Source organism: Dermochelys coriacea, chromosome 16 (genome assembly GCF_009764565.3).
Source record: "Dermochelys coriacea isolate rDerCor1 chromosome 16, rDerCor1.pri.v4, whole genome shotgun sequence".
Taxonomy (NCBI): domain Eukaryota; kingdom Metazoa; phylum Chordata; order Testudines; family Dermochelyidae; genus Dermochelys; species Dermochelys coriacea.
Genome location: NC_050083.1, coordinates 12,179,620 through 12,199,500, shown reverse-complemented (window position 1 = coordinate 12,199,500; position 19,881 = coordinate 12,179,620). Strand labels below are relative to the sequence as shown.

Sequence of the window (19,881 nt, the reverse complement as noted above, 5' to 3'; positions counted from 1 at the left end):
AATACAAACGCTAAACCTGATTGCTCAACAAGCTATGATAGCCCTTTTGGGATCAAGGCAAATTATACAGTATGACAAATAAATTTTCAAAGTGCTTTACGAAAGTTACTTACTTAATTCTCCCCCATCCCTGGGATGGTTCTATTTCTTCTGCCGTTCAGTGGGATTTAAAAGAAAATTGAAGCAGAAAGCCAGCTTTGATTTACCGCAGTTTAAATAAGCAGAACAGTCTGGGTGATACTCACTTAACTGGAGAAGGGATGAATGCAGGAATGAGGTTTAGTGGAAGCTGAATAGGAAAGGAGTTACCTAAGAGTTCCTCAGATGTTCTTGTTACCTTGCTTGTCCCCATGAAAGGTTTTCCTCCTCCCCCCCCCCCCGCTGCTGGTGATGGCTCATCTTAAGTGATCACTCTCCTTACAGTGTGTATGATAAAACCCGTTGTTTCATGTTCTCTGTGTGCGTATATCAATATCCCCTCTGTATTTTCCACCAAATGCATCTGATGAAGTGAGCTGTAGCTCACAAAAGCTTATGCTCAAATAAATTTGTTAATCTCTAAGGTGCCACAAGTCCTCCTTTTCTTTTTTGCGAATACAGACTAACACGGCTGCTACTCTGAAAGCTGAGAAAGTGAGTTGGACAACAGTCAGGATCAAACTTCTCTATGGAACCAGATGGAGCAAGTAGTGCCAGGGTTGGGAAAGGCAGGTGAAAAAAGAACTAGAGTGGAAACCAACAAAACCAGAGATAAGGTGACAGAACGTAGAACAAGAACAGACCGAGAAATCCCCTGGAAAGGTAACGAAGCACCTACTTCTGCCATTGCCCCGTGTAGGAAGGGGGTCCTTTGCTGCCTCAATTTTATTTAAATGTGAAAAGTCAATCTTGAGCATGGCTTTTAACTGAAAAACTCTCTAAAACGGTCATTAGTTCTGAGGAAGGGCAGGTGTTTCAAGTCAGGGGAGTGATATTTCTAATAAGGGATTTGGGATTGCAGCTACGCTTAATAGTAAAGGGAACTCCAGGGTATTTACCCCTAGTTATAAATGTATACATACAGAGTTTCTAACTGTACATTAGCACCTTGTTTAGTGGAAAATAATTTAATTTTGCTTGTCCAAACTGGGAAAAAAAATCCTACTGTCAGGAAGCCAAACTGAAAGGCATATTAACACAACCCTGCATCCCACACAAAACACCCCTTAAGTAAATGTCCTCCAGTACACTCCATAGGATATCGCAGTCATGCTACAAGCTCCAAACACCCTTAACACACCTTGCAGTACATTCTGACCCTGAAATCAGAGGTACAAACTGTAAGAAAATATCCTCAACTGCTCATAGCATCTAGGAACTAAAACTGCTGAAAGAAAATCAGCTTAGAACAGCTGTTTGCACACTGTGGGTCGGGACCCCAAAGTGGGTGGCGACACTGTTTTAAAGGGGTCACCAGGGCTGGCTTGGACTTGCTGGGGTCTGGGGCCAAAGTCCGAGCCCCACTGCCAGGGCTGAAGCCAAAGGATTTCAACCTTGGGCAACAGGGCTCAGGTTACAGGCCCCCTGACAGGGGCTGAAGCCTTTAGGCTCTGGCCCCCCACCCGAGAAGACAGGTTTCAGTTGTGTCATTCCCACCCTCCCCCCAGGGTCACGTAGTAATTTTTGGTTTCAGAGTAGCAGCCGTGTTAGTCTGTATTCGCAAAAAGAAAAGCGGTACTTGTGGCACCTTAGAGACTAACAAATTTATTAGAGCATAAGCTTTCGTGAGCTACAGCTCACTTCATCGGATGCAATTATAATAATAATAAATTATAATATAATAAATTATAATAGTAATTTTTGTTGTCAGAAGGGGGTCACAGTGCAATGCAGTTTGAGAACCCCTGGCTTAGAAGTGAAATATACTAAGATGCCAGCACTTTCAATATGAGGTTTGCTACAAGTCAAAAAACTTTATAGCTGATAGTTAAACCCTTTAGAAAGGTGTTTATAGGCCTTCCTATATGCACAAAACATCTATTAGGATTTAAGGGAAGAGAGACAGTAGAAAGAGATCTTAAGGATTCAGACAAATTCTCTAATTTGTCAAGGTCATTTGTAATGCTAATCCTGTTCTCCATAGTGCTTGCAACTCCTCTCAGGCTGGCGTCATGCACAGGTTTTATAAGCCTAGTCTCTACTCCATTATCCAAGTCATTAATGAAAATATCACATAACACAGGAAGGAAAGACAAAGGTTATGGGGGGAGGAGGAAGGGTGAAGACCGACATATAAAAGAAGAACCAAAGACCAACTTGAAGTAAAAATGCAAACCCAAGGTCTTATTGCCACATCTACAGAAACAACGAGAACCGCTTTTGGCCAGAGGCCCGGAATACGTGCCAGAAGGAGAAATATCACAAGAATAGAAGAGTCAGTCAAACCGAGCTCACGCTGCAGTCCCAGAAAAGACATGACTAATGAGAGCTGCCGAGCGGGTGACACTCAGTTACTGAGATACACATCTTTCATAGACTTGTATCTTAAACACTGGTAAATACGCCTTTTTGAATTCTGATCACCATCTACTGAAACACTACCCCCTTCTCCCACTCCCATTGTTCTGATAGCTACTGCAACAGCTCCAACCAGCCTAAGAAGAATTTGCTTATTGTGCTCCCAAACCAAGTTACTGCTCTCCTATAAGCAAATTCAGACGGACTATGTTGGTGAGAGTAAGGAATTAGGGTCTTTGCTGCACCGTTAACTCCAGTGACTGGCACACAGGTCAGATCATTCAGATTAGTCTAGCCTCAGTGGGCACAGTCACGCTGCAAAGCCACACTTTATTTACTGGTTTCATAGTAGCAGCCGTGTTAGTCTGTATTCACAAAAAGAAAAGGAGTACTTGTGGCTTCTTAGAGACTAACAAATTTATTAGAGCATAAGCTTTCGTGAGCTACAGCTCCAATGAAGTGAGCTGTAGCTCACGAAAGCTTATGCTCTTAATAAATTTGTTAGTCTCTAAGATGCCACAAGTACTTTATTTACTGTGTCCTCACTTGTGCTGCACACACCTGTGTGTTGCTACAACTTCTGGAGAGCATATTCCATGTTCTTGTGTGCTGCGGTAAGCTGAACCACTCTATGCTACCTTCCTAGTGAACTGTGGTTAAATTTGTCTGTCCTTCTGGGCACATGGGTGGGGGTGGATTGTGGGAAGGCGCTGCAGGACTATCAGCACTTGCGTGACTTAGCCTGTGTCCTCACTGAAAAGTTGGGGGGGTTACCAGCCTCAGTGAAAGGGGCACACAAGCTCTAGCCTATACACTCACCCCGGCCAGCTAACCAGAGTTTAAAGCACCAAACTTGGGTGAGAGGGTTTGGGGCATGGACAGAAGGGTTGGGGCAACACCTAAGTAAAAGCCCAAATTAAGTCTGCAGTGAAGACACACTCTAGGGGTCAGAACTCCTGGGTTCTCATCTCCGCTCTGTCACCGACTTATCTTTGGGTAAATCATGATCTAAGTAGGATAAGACCAGGGGAAAGGGTTTGAAACTGTTCACCTGCGGCTCTATAACAGGGGTGACCAAACTGTGGCTTGCGAGCCACATGCAGCTCTTTTACCATTAAAGTGCAGCTCACAGAGCCTACCATAGGTCCCCGCCCTACATTCCCCACCCACTTGATGGGGGGGGGGGAGCTCAGGACCTGTTCCTTGCAGAGGGGTGGTGCGGTAGAGGCGTATGCCCAGTGGGGAGTCTCAGGGCTTAGACCTTGCAGGGCGCACCTGCCGGGGCTCGGGGCTTCAGCAGGACCGAAGCCCCAACCCCTGGCTTCCAGCAGGTGTGACCCAGCTCTTGAACTTCTGAAGATTGTCTCATGTGGCTCAGACAGCCAGTAAGTTTGGCCCCCGGCTTTACAAGATGACCCTGTATATGTGCTTAATATGGACAAAGTGGATTAAATCTCCGTTTTCAGAGCAGATCTTCTATTAGCAATTTTTTGCTAGTAGCAAAGAGGGGATCCAAAAATAAAGATGTGCTGATTTCCCAGTTCTGCAAGCTGTAAGGATTATTTAGTAAGCATTAACTATGAACAGCCTGGACAAGGTTTGTGGGATGAATAAAAAGTTTCATAAACACAGCGATCACCTGGAGATGCTTTAGGGGTCAGTTCCTTGCTGACTAAATTCAGCTCCTGCTGAAGAAGGATTCTGCCTTGCAGCCTAACAGGGAAAAATCTGATCGTATTCCTATTACGCAGCATATAAGATGTTGCTATTACGTCACCAGATATATAAGAAAAAGCCCTCTGTGCATAAACAGACCTCAGAAATTAAGAAAAACCAAGAATCACACACAAAGGCCAATACAATGGGTTTCAACAGCCACTGATTTGGCTCAAGTCTTTAATGCAGGACGTATCAGCATAATGAGCCTGAAATCAAACCCAGGGTTATTAAAAGCAGTCCGGAGGGAACACCCTGACATGCCTAGGTATGTTCCATCCCGAGTTACTCTCAAGTGGTGCCCAAGTGCACAGTCAGAGTCCACATCACAGTACAAATGAGAACCGTCTCCAATTAGCAGTACCTTTTTACCCTATCCGCAGGACGCTTGTTCACACTGCATGCCAACACCCATTTACAGCACTAACAGTCACTGGTCTTCCTGGCTGGTATCAGATCTCAAGCTGCAGAAATCTATTTCTAGACTTAACACTTTTCTGAAGGTTTCCTAGTACCATGTGATCTTCAGGCATCCTTATTAATGCCGCTGGCTGGGGGAGTTTACCTGCACAAAGGCTACTCCTGTTCACTCACAGGGGAAGTCATTTGCAAGATGTAAAGGGTTCTAAGGCAGCAAGCTTGCACGGTGTCCTTTCCACTTCGGCATACTCAAACAGAAGCTACACACAGCAAGCATATCTACCATCCCCTGCAGCTTACGCCAACAACAGCCTTATTATACACAATCCAGGAGGCAGCACGCTGTCATTTCACAGGTATGGTTTTCAGGCCATACCTGGAACAACGATCAGGGCAGCCTCACATGAGCCGCAGCTTAGGCCGAAACAGAAGGCTGGATTCTCAAGTTTGCTAAGACCACTTAGTGATGCCTACTTTGTTATAGAGCTTATGCCAGTGGCGGATGTTAGAATAGGCCTCCTACTGTCCTAAATTCCACTGGGACCAAGTGACTGGGGATCAGGGACCCAGCACCGTGCTCTGTCTCTGAGCTATGCTCAGATGTAGTAGAGAATCGGGGCCAGAATGTTCCTTGTTTACAATGGACTTGGGTATTATTTGTCTTACTGTAGTGTATAGGAAACTTAGTAATAGACCAAGATTTTTTTTCCCCCTGCTGTCCATGTAAACTTGACAACTCCACAAACACATAAGGCAGGATGGTCACTCCCAACGTTGCTGTCTTAGAGGCCGATCTCTGGAGAGAACAGCATAGACAAGGTGTATCGGGCACAGTTAATCACTCACTCTTTGAATACAAGAGCAAGGGGACATTCAATGAAATTGGCTTTAGACTTGCAGCCTTCCAATAAGCGGAAATACGTTTTCCACACATGTATAATTTGCCTGTGGAACCCACCACCACACGGGGTAGCACTGAGGTTGTGACTAAAGTACTGTTGGATTGGACATTTACACACATAAAGCCATCCAATGTTACTGGAGTATGAATGAAAACATAAAAGCCCACATGCTTCAGGACCTAAACCAATCTGACCGATGGGGATTAGGAAGAATCTTTGCCTATGGACAGGTGATTCCATAACTGTCTACAGTAAAGTTCTGTTTCTTGCAACCTTCCTTTGAAGCATTTGGTAGAGGCCACTGCTGGAATCAGGATACCTGATCAAACCGGCCCCGGGCTGATCCAGTACATGCGATTTCTACATTCCTAAGCCTAGCTATTGCCTGTTTCTAGTACTGAGGAACACTAGGAATGACCCTGGAAAGATCAATGCACTCCGAGCACCTTAAATTCTGCCCTTGAATTTAACAGGACATATCGATGGATCAAGACTCAGGGGAAGTACAAAGAAAAAACAAAAGGAGTATATGCAAAAACGAAAAAGGAGTACTTGTGGCACCTTAGAGACTAACAAATTTATTTGAGCATAAGCTTTCGTGAGCTACAGCATCCGATGAAGTGAGCTGTAGCTTACGAAAGCTTATGCTCAAATAAATTTGTTAGTCTCTAAGGTGCCACAAGTACTCCTTTTCTTTTTGCAAATACAGACTAACACGGCTGCTACTCAAACAAAGGAGTATGAGAACAAGAAGACAGCCAGAATAAGGAGAAGAATGGTTGCAGGGATGAAGGGGGAAAAAAAAAAAAAAAAAAAAAAAAAAGAAGGGAAGCAGGATGGATAAAAATAAAGGTCTTTTGATTTAAGTCAGATTTTTAAAATTTAATGTAAACACTTTTTTAAAAATAAACCTAGTTAAAATTATATTTGAAATTATGACAATTTATATTAAGGCCCTACTCTATTAAAATTCTTAATCTATTAAAATAATTTTAAGTTAAATAAAAAATATTCAAACAATGAAACTTGAACAGCAAACTTTTAAAGAGTCAAACCACTGAACTGGTGGAAGTCACTGGTTAAGCATCAGCTACCACAGTTTGCTGAAGTGCTTTTAAACCAGGTTTTGACAGCAGTAGACTTTTCTGCAGTTGCAGAAGAGGCTATTTTTCTTCATTTTAGTTTATTCAGCTAGTTTAGTTCAATGACTAGTTCATTCAAAGTTCAGAAATGGACTGGGAGTCGAAAGAGCAGGAAGTCTCATTTTCCCTCTTCCAATTTTTTGAATAAAAATGAAGTCTGAGACAATGAGATCTACTAGTTCTAAAATCTCAAAGAACATGGTCACGAGAAGCAATCAGTTCAATTCACTAACTACAGATACTTCCCTTTGTTTAATAAATCAGTTTTAAACACAAGACATATTTTGATAAACATTTTTTCCCTTATGTATCCACTCATTTTAGGTAGATTTATTTAACTAATAAAAACCATTTTGTGTGTGAATTTAATTGAATTCCAGTTTCCATCCAAATGCAGCTTGACACAAGTCACAAGTAAATTAAAAAAAAAAAAGATTATCCAGTAAATAAGAAATCCATCATTCACCATTGTCTACCATAATACAAAGGATTAAAGTTAAGAATCGGAATACATGTATGTTAAGCTATAGAAACGCTTAAATAAGTGTGTAAATAGTGAATTTTGGTTAGCAAAAACCAACATCAAATTTAGTGCAAAGGCTCTATTTAGTTGCAAATCAACATTTTAATGGTTACCTAGCAATGAGAAGCAACAGCTCTAAGAAAATACCTGAAGAGTACAAACGCAAAACAAGACCAAAGTTGATTTAAACCCATCCATTCTGAAGTAAACCCACTGAAAATCCTGGACACCCAGCTCTTCCATTCTTCTTCCCACCCTCCAAGCCCAAAGACACAAACACCCTTTTCCATTGTAATATGGCTGTAGCCATTACCCAAGTCCTGGAAAGTTCACCCAAATGCTAAAAAGCTAAGGGAAAAACAAGCTAGTTGAAAAGCAATTCTAGAAGGCTCGTCAATCTTCATTTTAGCCTCTGAACCCTGTAGCAGTCTTATCCACAAAGTATATTCCAGCTACAGAACTGAAATGAGGGTGTGCGTCACACATCAAGCCTCTTTCTACTACAGTGCAAGTACACACCTAGGCACACGCTAGAGAGAATCTTTCATCCCAGCATGTGGGCTAGGGGGTCTCTACTGATTAAAGCAGAAATAGTCACTTATCGGATCCCCATTAGAGAGATGAAACTGAAATATTTGTTTTGTTTCTTCTGCAGTTTTATTCTTAAAGTGGAAGTAATATGTTTAATCTTCCCACAACACAAACCCACTTCCACTCTATTTTGAGAGAGGACTTCCTGTTGATTAACAGCTACAGACAAGCTACCAACAATCCTAGCCTCTCTCTTAGCTGCAGACTAGAGCCAGATTATTTTAGAGCAGGGCCAGTGTGCACCTACCCTCACAATAGCCAACATCCTTTCAATTAGCTTCAGGGCCAGGAGACAAGGCCCAAGGCAGTCTCTGCTTCCTGGCACATGGAGGATCTGACTTCAGCCCCTTGCCTCAGCCCACTCGGGCAGTGGGAGTGTGATACAGAGGGAGGTGCTACGGTGGCAGGACCCTTATGCAGCTTTCCCTTCATCATCCCCTCTCCCCACATGGACTGGCAGCGGGCAAGACAGACACAGGGCTGAGGTAGTCAGTCCCAAAAATGCTGTGGTCCCACAGACACCGAGGGCAAGAAATTATTCACTTATAAGAAATTTCAGAAACTCAGCTGCCTGCATTTTGTGCTTCTCAGAGATAAAGGAGGGAAGGGCAAGAGAGGCAAAATGTTTCTTAATGTGGATCTTTGCCAAAAGGGACCTCAAGTCTCCTTGTGCTTCCTTTTCATTCCCTCTCCTCACTTCCCTCATTTTTTGTCAGCTCAGCCACTTCAACACATCTAGAAGGGGTGACCCCACAAGAAGCACAGGAAAACAAAGACTTTCACAGAAATCAGCAAATTCAGCTCCAGCAGAACAATTCCTTCCTTGCTCATCAACAGGCTACAGATAAAGAACAACAACGTTGTTCCTCCTCTGAACACAAGCGCAACTGTTTGTCTAGTGGGAAGTCCCTTTCAAACCAAACCACTAAAATGAGATTCAAAGCCCAGCTGTATGGTACCAAAGTCTAACTCCTGACTCAGTGATAACAGTGATATACACTATGCCTTCCAGCAGGTGCACAGAGTAAGACATGGGCAAAGAGCAAAAGTCAGCAGGAAAAGAAAGGGAGTCTCTCTAAATCAGATGTGCTAGGGTGGGACAAGGCACTGACACCTCTCACAGTAACAGTTAAATTACTGGTCTGAGGTCCTAGGCCCATACCAAAGAAAAACAGCATTACCAGACTAAGGGTCCAGGATGGACCCAATAAGATCATGGGCCAGTATTTGATGAGCCATCAAAGCTACAATTTTTATCCACCTGTAAGGAGCTTAAAATCCCAATTTTCTAATGCCATACAGCAATGGAGCCACAAGGAAGCATGCCGAACAAATCCTGTTAGATACAGGAGATTGCATATCCAGACAGCCATCTTCATCCTCCCACAGACATGATTCTCTCCAGTCAAGCAAGCAGGGAGCCTAGATGCCTGAGGTGCTCCAAACACATATGCCAATGTTTAGACTTGCCCGGAAGGGAGAGTGGTTTCTGATTTTGAAGAGCAGAAGTGGGTGTTCTTTCCCAGAATACTCTGAAATAGCAGATGCAATTTCCTGCAATAAAATATAAGCCTCCCTGGTATTTATCTAGAAACAGGTACTAGAACAGTTTGCCATGGGCATCTTATAGCCTATTAAAATACCAACAGATGTGCCCCAAAACCACAGGGTCCCAAAGGCGCACATGTATTGCTCAAACAGATTACAACTCACAAAGAGGGACGAACCAAAAGCTGGTTATTCCTTCCCCTCTATTTAGGAGGGTAGTTACAAACCTTCAAAGGGAAGGGGAAAGGAGGATTTATCTCCCAGGCTCTGTGCCCCCCCTCTCACCTCCTGCATTGGGCCTAAATCCACAATGGAGCAGACAGAGGATACTGCAACTTTTTAAATAGGGCCACAGGTTCCCTACCCCCAGTGTAGAGCATTTATTTCTAGTGGGCAATTTTTGAAATATGGGCTGCTCAAAGTCATATGGGAAAGGCTGTAAGTATTAGCTGGCAGAGCAACGGTTGGTGCAGGATCAGTGATCAGAAAGGGGGGCGGGGGGAAATGTGATCCCTGTCCTAAGGTCTACTGGAGCTTTCCACAGCATGTCAGTTCCAGAGAATAAAGTCACACTCCATCTTCTACCATAGAACCCTATTTCCGAGGCACTAGGCAGGACAGGAAGTCAGAGCTATGGCATCTACAGGACTATCCTTAGATAACAGGATACAGCCCCCAGAGCAGGGAAGTTTTAACATCATTTTGCAAAAGGTTAAAAGAATTCTGCAACTGTGACCTACAACCGGAACAGACTGGCTCAGCATTAGGCAACAGCTCCGAATGAAGTTTCTCTAGGTCAGATGCTGCAGGTGTACAAGCCACAGGCATACAAACCACAGGCTGGGAAAGTATGAAGAAAATGTGATGTAAACACAGCACTCCAAGGTAGCTTGGAGAACGGTACCACACCTGACTGTTCGCCGTTAGCTCACAACAGTTTGCCATTGTGTCTTACTCTATTTCTCCCTCCTGGTTTCCTCTGTCATTCCCATCTCACCTCTGTCAGGGAAAAAGACTTCTCTATAGGTCTTGCTATCTGGATTTTCCCTACCTCATTGACTCCATTGGGTTTCAAACCTCAGATGAAGACAGTTGTTCTCTATTGTCTATACAACCTAGTTTCTCTCTCTATTGTTTTCTAACTCTTAAAGCAGAGGCCCCCAAACTGTAGGGCCTTTGGTGTGTTTTTGTGCGTGTGTGTGTGTGTGGCAGAACCAGGGCCAGCCCCTACAGGGAGTGGAAAAGGCGTGCCACCCAGCCCCTCCCTGCCCCACCCCAAGCTCTGCTCCAGTCCCGCCCACAGCCACATCCCCAGCTCTCTGCCCCACGCCTGGCCCCGTCCCCTGGCCTCGGCTCTGTTCCCAGCCCACAGCTGAGGCTGGGGGGCAGGTCTTCATCTGGCTGTGGGCTCAGCTGCTGGCCCCCATTGCAGTCTGGCTGCAGCTCTGCTCCCGTCCCCAGCCTTGACCCCTGGCCACAGCTCCAGCTATCCTAAACTCCTGTATCTGGTGATGTTGTTCAGTGGTATAAAGAGCTTTTTGTCTCTACACAGGGAAGGCCTTTACGTCCAGCTATGCCTACCACAAGAGCCCTTCAGAAATGCTCCTGAATATGCTGGGATGTAGCAAGCTCTACTACACAAGCAGCTACCCTACAACTAGAACCAAATTCTGCCCTCAGTTAGACCCCTGCACCTCAGAAATCAGTGGGATCTCAAGAGAATAACCTACGGCAGAATTTGGCCCCCCATCCTTTCCTATCATTATAAACAATTATTTTGCTCATGCTGGCAGGGACTAACTATGTAGGGTGATTGTGTAATTCCCTAAACTTAATGTCTGACATACCTAGACTATGTGAAAACAGGTTTAAATCCCAGCAGGATTGAGTCAGCCCTTCATCCACTGAAGAACTAAGCAATGTACCACATTTTGCTCTTTCAGACAAGACCTTGATTTAAAAAAAAAAAAAAAAAAAAAAAAAAAAAACAAAGTGTCTTGGCTACTCTGCATGGACATGGAAGATCTCATGGCACATCTTATACAAGCAGAGGTTTGCCCTGACATTCTTGCCCAAACTTCAGCATCTCCCTCTGCTGTGCAGGGTGCTGTGTACTGTATTCCCTTTGACCCCAGAGACAGCTGCATTTCAGTGGTGCCATACAAGGACAGCTGTAAAGTGCTTCAAGTATCCTTTGGGAGAAGGAGTTATCTGATGTGGGGGACCTGCAATTCCCCCCCCCCCATATGCGTGCAGACCGGCAGCTGATGGCTCACGGACCGGCACCGGTCCGCAGACCACCACTTTGAGTAGCACTAATCTAAAGCAAACACATTCTTCATCCAGAAGAGCAAACGAAGTCACAGCTAGACTAAGAGCCAGACCCTAACTCACAAGGGACCACAAGCTGCACCAAGTGCATCTCCAAAGGCCAGCTACTTTGCCTTCATCTTCTCTGGGGTAAAGTTTGTGAACACTGCAGTCAGCAGAGGAAGTGGCCATACACTCTTATAGCACTTAGCTGAAAGTCATAAGACTCCACATCAGCAACTTCCTCAGCCCAACCTACAGCACTGAAAAGCCTCCTAATGAGCCAGACCACCCTAATAGGGTCAGCTCTTCCCTGATCACAACTCTACCACTTCAGCTTGCCAATGAGCAGCTGTTAAGTTGTGGAAGAAAGAAAGAGGAAAAAATTAGTTCCCTGGCCTAAAGCTAGAGTTCAAGTGCTAGAGCGGTGGTCCCCAAACTTTTTAGGTCACATCCTACCTTACCCATAATGGACTTTGTCCATGCCCCACCCCTCAGAGCCATGGGCAGGTGCTGGGGCCAGGAGTGGGGCCATGGCTAATGCCGGGACCAGAAGCTGGAGCCAAAGCTGCAGCTGGGGCCATGTCCTGAGCCGGGGCTGTGTCCAGCAGTAGAGCTGCAGATGGGCCAGAACCGTGGCTGGAGCTGTGTCCAGAGCCAGGGGCTGAGGCTGGAGCAAAGCTGGGGGCAGAGTAGGGCTAGGGGGCACTCCCTCCCCACCCCCCATGGGGGCTGGCCTGGGCCCCACTACACCCCCAAATGTTCCTTCATTCCCTGCAAGGGGGGCATGTCCCCCAGTTTGGGGACCACTGTGCTAGAGGCACAGAGGAAAGCAAACTAATAAACTACACCAGCCAAAACTATGATCATCAACGGAACTTAATAGAACAGATAAATGGTTAAGTGCATGAGATTTTTCACCTCCAGAGACGAATGGAAATGCCCTGAAATGGCTCAGTTCTTGCAGAACCCAGATAATTATGGACAAGCATTCCACCTTAAGAGTCATCAGCTGCAGATTCCCACAAAGCTCAATCCTCTCCCTTATAATATTCAACACCAGTATGAAGCTACTGGAGAGCCAGTGAAACCACACAGGCTAAAGTGTCAGCCATAGGTGGATGACACCTGGTACTGCAGCTCCTTTGCATCAGAGGCAGACAGCACTGTCCCCCAGCTTTCTGAATGGATAGCCAACATCAGCACCTGGATAAGGGGCATTTGGCTATTACACAACTCAGACAACGCTGTGGTGATGTCGTCTGTATTTTGAATAACTCATTAGCCCTCAACTTCTCATGTCAGTGTGCAGCCTTCGCGTCCCTTTTGGGTTTCTTGGTGCTACCGGTTGATCATGTACCCCGGGGAGGTCCACTTCCACCTGCAAGTGCTAGAAGATTCTACGATAGAATCAGCTCAGAGAGAGGGCTGTGGTGATCTATGCATTTGAGATCTGTAGATTAGGCCATTGCAACACTGAAGATGGAAGGTACACACCCTGGAAAAGCTTGGGGGGGGGGGAAAATGCAGCAGCTGATCTGCTTAGAAATACCAGTGGCCATGAATACATCATGTTAGACTGCCTCCCAAGTATTCAAAATAGAAATAAAGAGCAGGGCACCGATACAATGGTGATAGGGGATTTTAAATATCTTGATTAGTAGGATATATCCGAGAGGCATATTGGTAGAGCTGTGTGGGAAAACTTGCAGAGCACCTGCTTGCCCTACACCTGGCTCTAAAAAAACAGTGCTTTCATGAACACCAGGTTCTGTACTCCAACTAAACAGCACTAAACCAACACAGAACAATAGACAGTCATTCTGTCAGAGCACTGTAAATGGACATTGATAAGATAAGTCTCATCCTCACAGGACTCTTCCAGGTTGTATTAGAAGAGGACATGATTACGGGGGAAAATGTGAAAAGGAATTTACAGCTTGCAAGTTCATACTGTAAGATCACCAAGACCTAATGCAGACTGCCAAGCCAGCTCGTGTGCGTAAGAGGGCACACTTCTGAAAATGAGAACTCCAAACCAGCTGGAAGCGCTCACGGGACTTGGAGCTTTTCCAGGATATTCTGAATTCCTAAACGCGTTAAGTCATAATGCATTTTGGACAGTTTCCCTTCTTAGATAGGCTGGTTTGTTTCTGCCTCAGCCAGTGGAGCTACTGGCTACAGTTTCAGTTAAAGAAGGGGGTTCCGGACTCAGGGCGTTAACATTCTCTGGTTGGAATCTGCATGCCCCACAACCCCGAGAAGCCTCCATCTAACTCTACTATATGGAACAGTAACATCTATATGCAGTTCAGGTTGGAACAAACTTGGAACAAAGATATCCTGCTGGGATATGGGAATAAAGCTTCCCAACTTCTCCTTTACTCACAGTTTGGGTAATTAAACTGCTTGGTCATGTCAATCTGACCCAGTTAATGCTACTGGAGTGACTGATCATATATGCTTCCTCCCTGAACTCTCACCAAAACTTTCACCTTTGTGTCCATGGGTTTCTTAACTAAAAGTCCATGGCAAATACCAGGAGAGGGGTCTCTTTTGCAGGTCAGGTTCCAAAAGAAGGAAATCTTCCACTGAAACCCCAAGAGGGCTCCTTCTACATCAAAGATTGGCCTAATCTGGGAAATTTCCTTATAGGTTTTTAAATCAGTTCAGCTAAACCAATTTTAAAATCCATTATAAGTCTTCCCTATCGTACACAGGCTTCCTTACCCAGATGTTGTTTCCACCTCTCTTCTTTTGGAAAAGTCATGGTTGGAGAGCAGTGGCAGCTATTCTACTTGTCCAGTCACGAAAAATTTCTGTAGAAGGGAGTACCTGACATTCTATTGCCAATGACAGTCAGCATTTAGAAATTGTACATGGGTGTGTACCACACCATAATCAAAACAGCAAGAATCTCCATTACACCAGATGGTTTGCCCCAGCAAGCACCTTGGATTCCAGTCTCATTTGGAAATGTTCTGGTTCCAAAAAACCAATCACAGACTCTAGCTATATTCTTAGTCACATACAAACTTCCAATTCAACATGGATATAATCTCTCAATTCCCCCAGACTTTCCCCAAATCTTTAGAATTTCAAAAGGGTCACAGTAAATAGAAAAGGCAGTAAACTAAGTAAAGGCAAGTCTGGGGATCCTCAGTACATGGTAACCCTATTTCTGGAAATTCCTAGATCACCATTTCTTACAATTAGAAAGACTGTAAAAGATCAAGGCTTGGAAGAGGTCAAATGAATTAATACCACTGAGCCTAGAAACTTTTCTAATAGGAACAGGTTTCCCCACATACTTTCACAAAAAGAAAAGGAGTAGTTGTGGCACCTTAGAGACTAACAAATTTATTTGAGCATAAGCTTTCGTGAGCTACAGCTCACTTCATCGGATGCATTTGGTGGAAAATAATTTTCCACCAAATGCATCCGATGAAGTGAGCTGTAGCTCACGAAAGCTTATGCTCAAATAAGTTTGTTAGTCTCTAAGGTGCCACAACTACTCCTTTTCTTTTTGCGAATACAGACTAACACGGCTGCTACTCTGAAACCTGTCACATACTTTCAGTTAGACCAAAGACAGGCTAAGGGAAAGAAAGCAAACCCAACATCCAGCTTCCCCTTTTGCTCATTTATGAGCAATCAAGCGGAGTCACAGTAAAGTATGCATTTGGTTTAAATTACAGATGATTTCTCTGCAGGCACCTGAACATGCTGAGAAAACTCCTGAACCTCAAACAGCTTAAAAAGCCACCCAAAATGCCAGCCCACAAGGCTGGCAGTAACAAACCTGTACTCCTGCAACCTGCTTCCTAGGACAACAGGAAGAAGGTTGAACCCCAGTCTGGGAGACCAAGTTCACCTGGAATAGTTTCCAAATGAATGAGCTGATCTAGGAAGTAAAGGGGTTAATTCCTTCCTGAGCTCACATACAGCTGAAATTCCTGAGATAAGCTACTTCTACCAAACCCAGGGATCTAACAGGGGAGAAAATTGCAAGGAAGAGTTTTTTTGATAGACTTTTTCCTGGGAGGAACTCACTTAGGGTCTGCTTTTCCAGAGGTGCAGCAGCTCCCACGACCTTCAACTGGAGTTGGGGTGCTCAGCACTTCTGCAAAATCAGGCCTTGGTGCTCTGCTGCAGGGTTGCTCAAACACACACATACATATTTGCAAGGTAGAAAAGGTTTACAGTTGGCCAGTAAAAACCCTCTCTCCTAGAATGGAACAGCTCCCACCGTTCTCAGTATACAGTGCCATAAGAGCCTTTGGAGACCAAGCGGCACTAACAGTTATCTTTAAATAAGATTAATTACTCTTGGGTTAATATAAAAACAGATTCTGAAAACAACTGAAAGCTGTCCTACCCATCCTGAGGCAGTAAGACAGTAAGTCCAGGGCTGCTTTGGAATTTGTGTTTGCATAGCAGGAGGTGATAATCAATGTGCATAGTTGGCAACAAAACAGATTTTGATTAGCAGTTTGTAGTGAGTGGGGACAAAGACCCCCCAAGCAGGCAGAGAGAATCCAAGCCAACCCACAATGGGAAAGAGGCCTTATAAAAGAATTCTACAGAAGCGGTCCAAATGCTACAGATTACATTATTGCTGAAGTGTTTCGCTTCATTAAAAAAAGTTACAGCAAACAGGAGGTTCAACAGCACTCACTGGAGAAGATAAACCATGGTTTTAAAACTAACAACATTAACTTCCAGGCAGCTGTTTTCCTTTGCATGGCAATTTGCAATGCAAAGCAAGCTATTTCAACCCTTACCAAGGACAGTAATTTAGAAGCAAACAGGAGAGAAAAGTTGAGAAGGGTTCACGTGATCAGTTTAGATGCAATTTTCTACTGAGTTAAGTTTCTCATTAGGCAAAAGTACAGTTTGGTTATTTCTTTCATATGTAGTATGTGTGAGCTTTTTCTCTTTTTTGGGGGGTGGGGGGAGACTTGTAATCCAAAGTTATCATCAGACCCCAATATCTTTCAGAAATGTCACCTCCAAATAGCTGAAGAATTCAATTCAATTCAATTCAATTCTGATCAGAGGCCACACACAGAGCTGGCCAAAGACCAGACTCAGGGCTATGTCCCAATGGGAGAATAGAAATGGCATGCACAGGATTATTAATATCACATGGAAGAGACAGGCAAGTGTTAGCAACATACTAAACAACTCAGTCCAACACAGTTTAACCAGGAAAGGAGGAGTGTGAGGGTGGTGAGAAGAGAGAATTACACAGAGCCTCTTACCTGGAAGACAAACTAGCAAAATCCCCTCCATCCAGCAGCCTGATTTTGCAGAACAGAACACCATTCACAAAGGGAACAGCAGTCAGCTCCTCCAGGGTGAAACTGGTCTGAAATTTAAATTTCTTTTTCTTCATCAGGAAAGCCATGGGCAGGCTCAGTGAGAAAAGTCCAGGAACGCAGAACAACAAAATCAGAGTCAGAAAGGAGCTTCTCAAAATGCACACAGATAAACAGAGGAACAGGCAGCTATTTCAGGAGTGGAAGAAGGAGAGTGTAAATTTAAGTTCAATTGCAATGATGGCCCAGCTTTAAATGCACAATCCTCTTCACTCTTTGGTGGTCAGATCTGGCTGTGGGATCATTGCCCTGGCAGGCTTCAGGTGAGGAGGAAGAGGACGGAGTAAACCTCTGGAACATCTCCAAGGAGGAAAAGGAGGGAGAAAAATTCAAGCTCCGGACCAGCAGGAGCTCCCCTGCCTGCAGTTCTCCCGCTTAGAGGCTGTGGTGCTCTGTGTCCATCAGGCCCCCTTCGGAAACCATCTCTGATAGGAAGTCATCCTGAACTAGTCTGTCTGAAGAAATCCTAGGTCTGCACACTGCACATTCAAGGCTTCTCGGTTCCAGTCTCCTCCCCTTGTGCGACTACTTTACACAGGTCTCTGCTGTCTGTTGCTACTGCTCCAACAGGTCTCTAATGTCAAGTAGGGAGGGAAACGAGTAAATTAGTCCCAGCCAGTCCTGGGCGCCTCCTCTGAAACCTGTTTAGGTGGCTAAGACTCTGTTCAACCTCACTGCCATCTAAGTAGGAGGAATCCAGTTAGCCCGCTTCAGAGAGCCCTTTCCCCCTTTTCTGCCTACGGCCCCTGGGTTGCTCTCTATTTTGGAAGAAGTGTTTAATCTGTTGCAGAACCATTTTTATCCATAAATCTCAAAGCACTGTAGAAAGGAAGGCAAGTCTAACAGTTGATCTGGTGAAAAACCGGGAAGAAATATTGGTGAAATGCGGGGGGGGGGGGGGGGAGTGGGTTGAGTCACAGCTCTTTGGGAAGCTTCAGTATTTTGATCCTCTCCACACACACACACCCCCCCCCGAAATTTGCAATTTTTCCTTCTGCGTTTTTTCCAACTAGCGCGAATAATAAAGCGTGTCCCCCTGGGTCAGCGAGTCCTCACGTCAGCCAAGTTCATGCGGCCGGACCCATTTTCACCCCGGTGCCCACTGAAAGCCGCTGAAAGCCAAGGTACTAAACACCGCTGCAAGGGGAGCCTTGTCTACACGAGGGGTCTGACCCCGGGCCACACTAGGGCTGGGCTTGCTCTGGTTCTTCTCTGATACATGCGATGAGCCGAGTCCGGTCTCTGCCCGCCTCCGCCTCCCCGCGCAACCAGCCCAGCCCAGCCCGGTCCCCGCTGCCGGCGGCGGCCTCGCCAGGGGCCACAGCGGCAGGAGCAGCCCGGATCCCGCCGCAGCCCCCGTTCGGGCTCCCGGCCCGGTTCCGCTCGGCCGGCCGCGCCTCTGCGCCGTGAGCGGAGCGCCCCCCCCCCCGGCAGGCGAACGGCGCGGCCACGGGACCCGCCACCGGCCCCGCTCTCACCTTCTGCCCGCGCCCCGCAGAGCCGCCGCCGCCGCCGCCGCCTGCACCGCAACCCCGGCTAGCGCGCCTACGCCAACTGCGCCCGCCACGCCAATGGCGTAGAGAGTGGCAGGCCCCAGCGGGCCCGCCAAGCTTCGAGAATACGAAAGCCCAGACAACATTCCCCCCGCCCTTCCTTCCTACGGAGGCCGGGGGGGGCAGGTGGGAAGGGGGAGAGCGGCGCCATCGGATTGGGCAGAAGCAAAGGGACGGACTCCTAGCCCTGGATTCGGATTGGTTGCTACAGCACGGCTTGGGGTGGAAGGAAAGAGCCTAAGGGCTTAGTGATTGGAGGAGGTAACTGTCAATCTTCCTAAAAACCATCCCCTTTCTTCTTGATTCCGGTGAAAGAGAAAGGGGAGGGGGAGAGAAGAGACAGACAAGAGAGGGGGAGGGGGAGGGGGAGAGGAAGAGGAAGAGGAAGAGGGGAGGGAAAAAGAGGAAGAGGGGAAGAAAGGTAGAGGGAAATCTGACTGGCAGATAAAGGGTAGAAGAGAGGGGGCTGGAATCAGGAGAAGAGGGGGAGAAAAGTTAGAGGGGGAATAAAAAGATCTAAAATGGAGAGCAAGTCAGGGAAAATGAGGGGGACAGGACCATGCAGGAAACGGACACGGTAGCACCACCACGCCTTCCGTAATCACCAGGCAGGCTGCCCCCAAAATGGCGTGATGGGCTTAGGAAGCACAAGATTTTTAAAGCAATTAGATATTTGTGGGGCTTTGTTTGTGTTTTGGGGTTGGAGACTTGGGGGGTGCATTCGTGTCATGTTTTCTAGCTTTTTTTCTGCAGCCATGAAGGCTAGAAAGTTACTTTTATTTCTAAATGAAAGCTGAGAGTCTTACCTAGTCACATGACTTCAGGAGATGGTGCCTAACTCCCACTGATTTCACCTAAATACCTGAGAAAACGTGGGCCTAGGTCTTTAAAGAAAACCATCAGATATCACGAGGCTTGTGATAACTTATTGGTGATGACAATAAAACTTATACTTAGCCCTTCCATAGCACTCTACATCTGCCCCGAGCCCTTAATTCACACAGCTCTCTGATCCCATTGACTATTATTGGCCTGGATTCAGGAAGGTCCTTAAGCACATTCCTAACTTTAAGCATGTAAATCATTTATATTACTATTTATTTATCTATTTGTATTGTGGTAGTGCCTAGGCGGTCCAGTCATGGCCCAAGTCCCAATTGTGCTAGGACCAGTACAAACAAAACAAAAAGATGGTCCCGGTCCCAAAGGGCTTACAATCATCTTTGGGACTTACGGACTTGATGTTAGGGATGTGCTTAAGGGCCTTCTAGAATCAGGACTATTACCCACATTGCAGCA

At 45.7% G+C, this 19,881-nt stretch overlaps 1 protein-coding gene across 4 annotated transcripts in view; it reads right to left on the bottom strand.

Moving 5' to 3' along the window:
* FAM102A (family with sequence similarity 102 member A) overlaps window positions 1–18,779 on the bottom strand; it is a 45,943-nt gene extending 27,164 nt beyond the window's left edge. Inside the window, exons 1-2 of one of the 4 annotated variants that reach the window (XR_006275958.1) lie at window positions 18,508–18,713; window positions 16,913–17,670 (exon numbers count right to left, since the gene is read on the bottom strand). Coding sequence is in view for 2 of the 4 variants with exons in the window: in XM_043498497.1 (XP_043354432.1) it covers window positions 16,913–17,058 (146 nt within the window). In the remaining 2 variants the exon portion in view is untranslated. Of the gene's footprint in view, window positions 1–16,912; window positions 17,671–18,507 lie in introns of all 4 variants that reach the window. The other 3 variants (XR_006275957.1, XM_043498497.1, XM_038374606.2) reach the window with 3 other exon arrangements.
* Window positions 18,780–19,881: the final 1,102 nt, after the last annotated feature.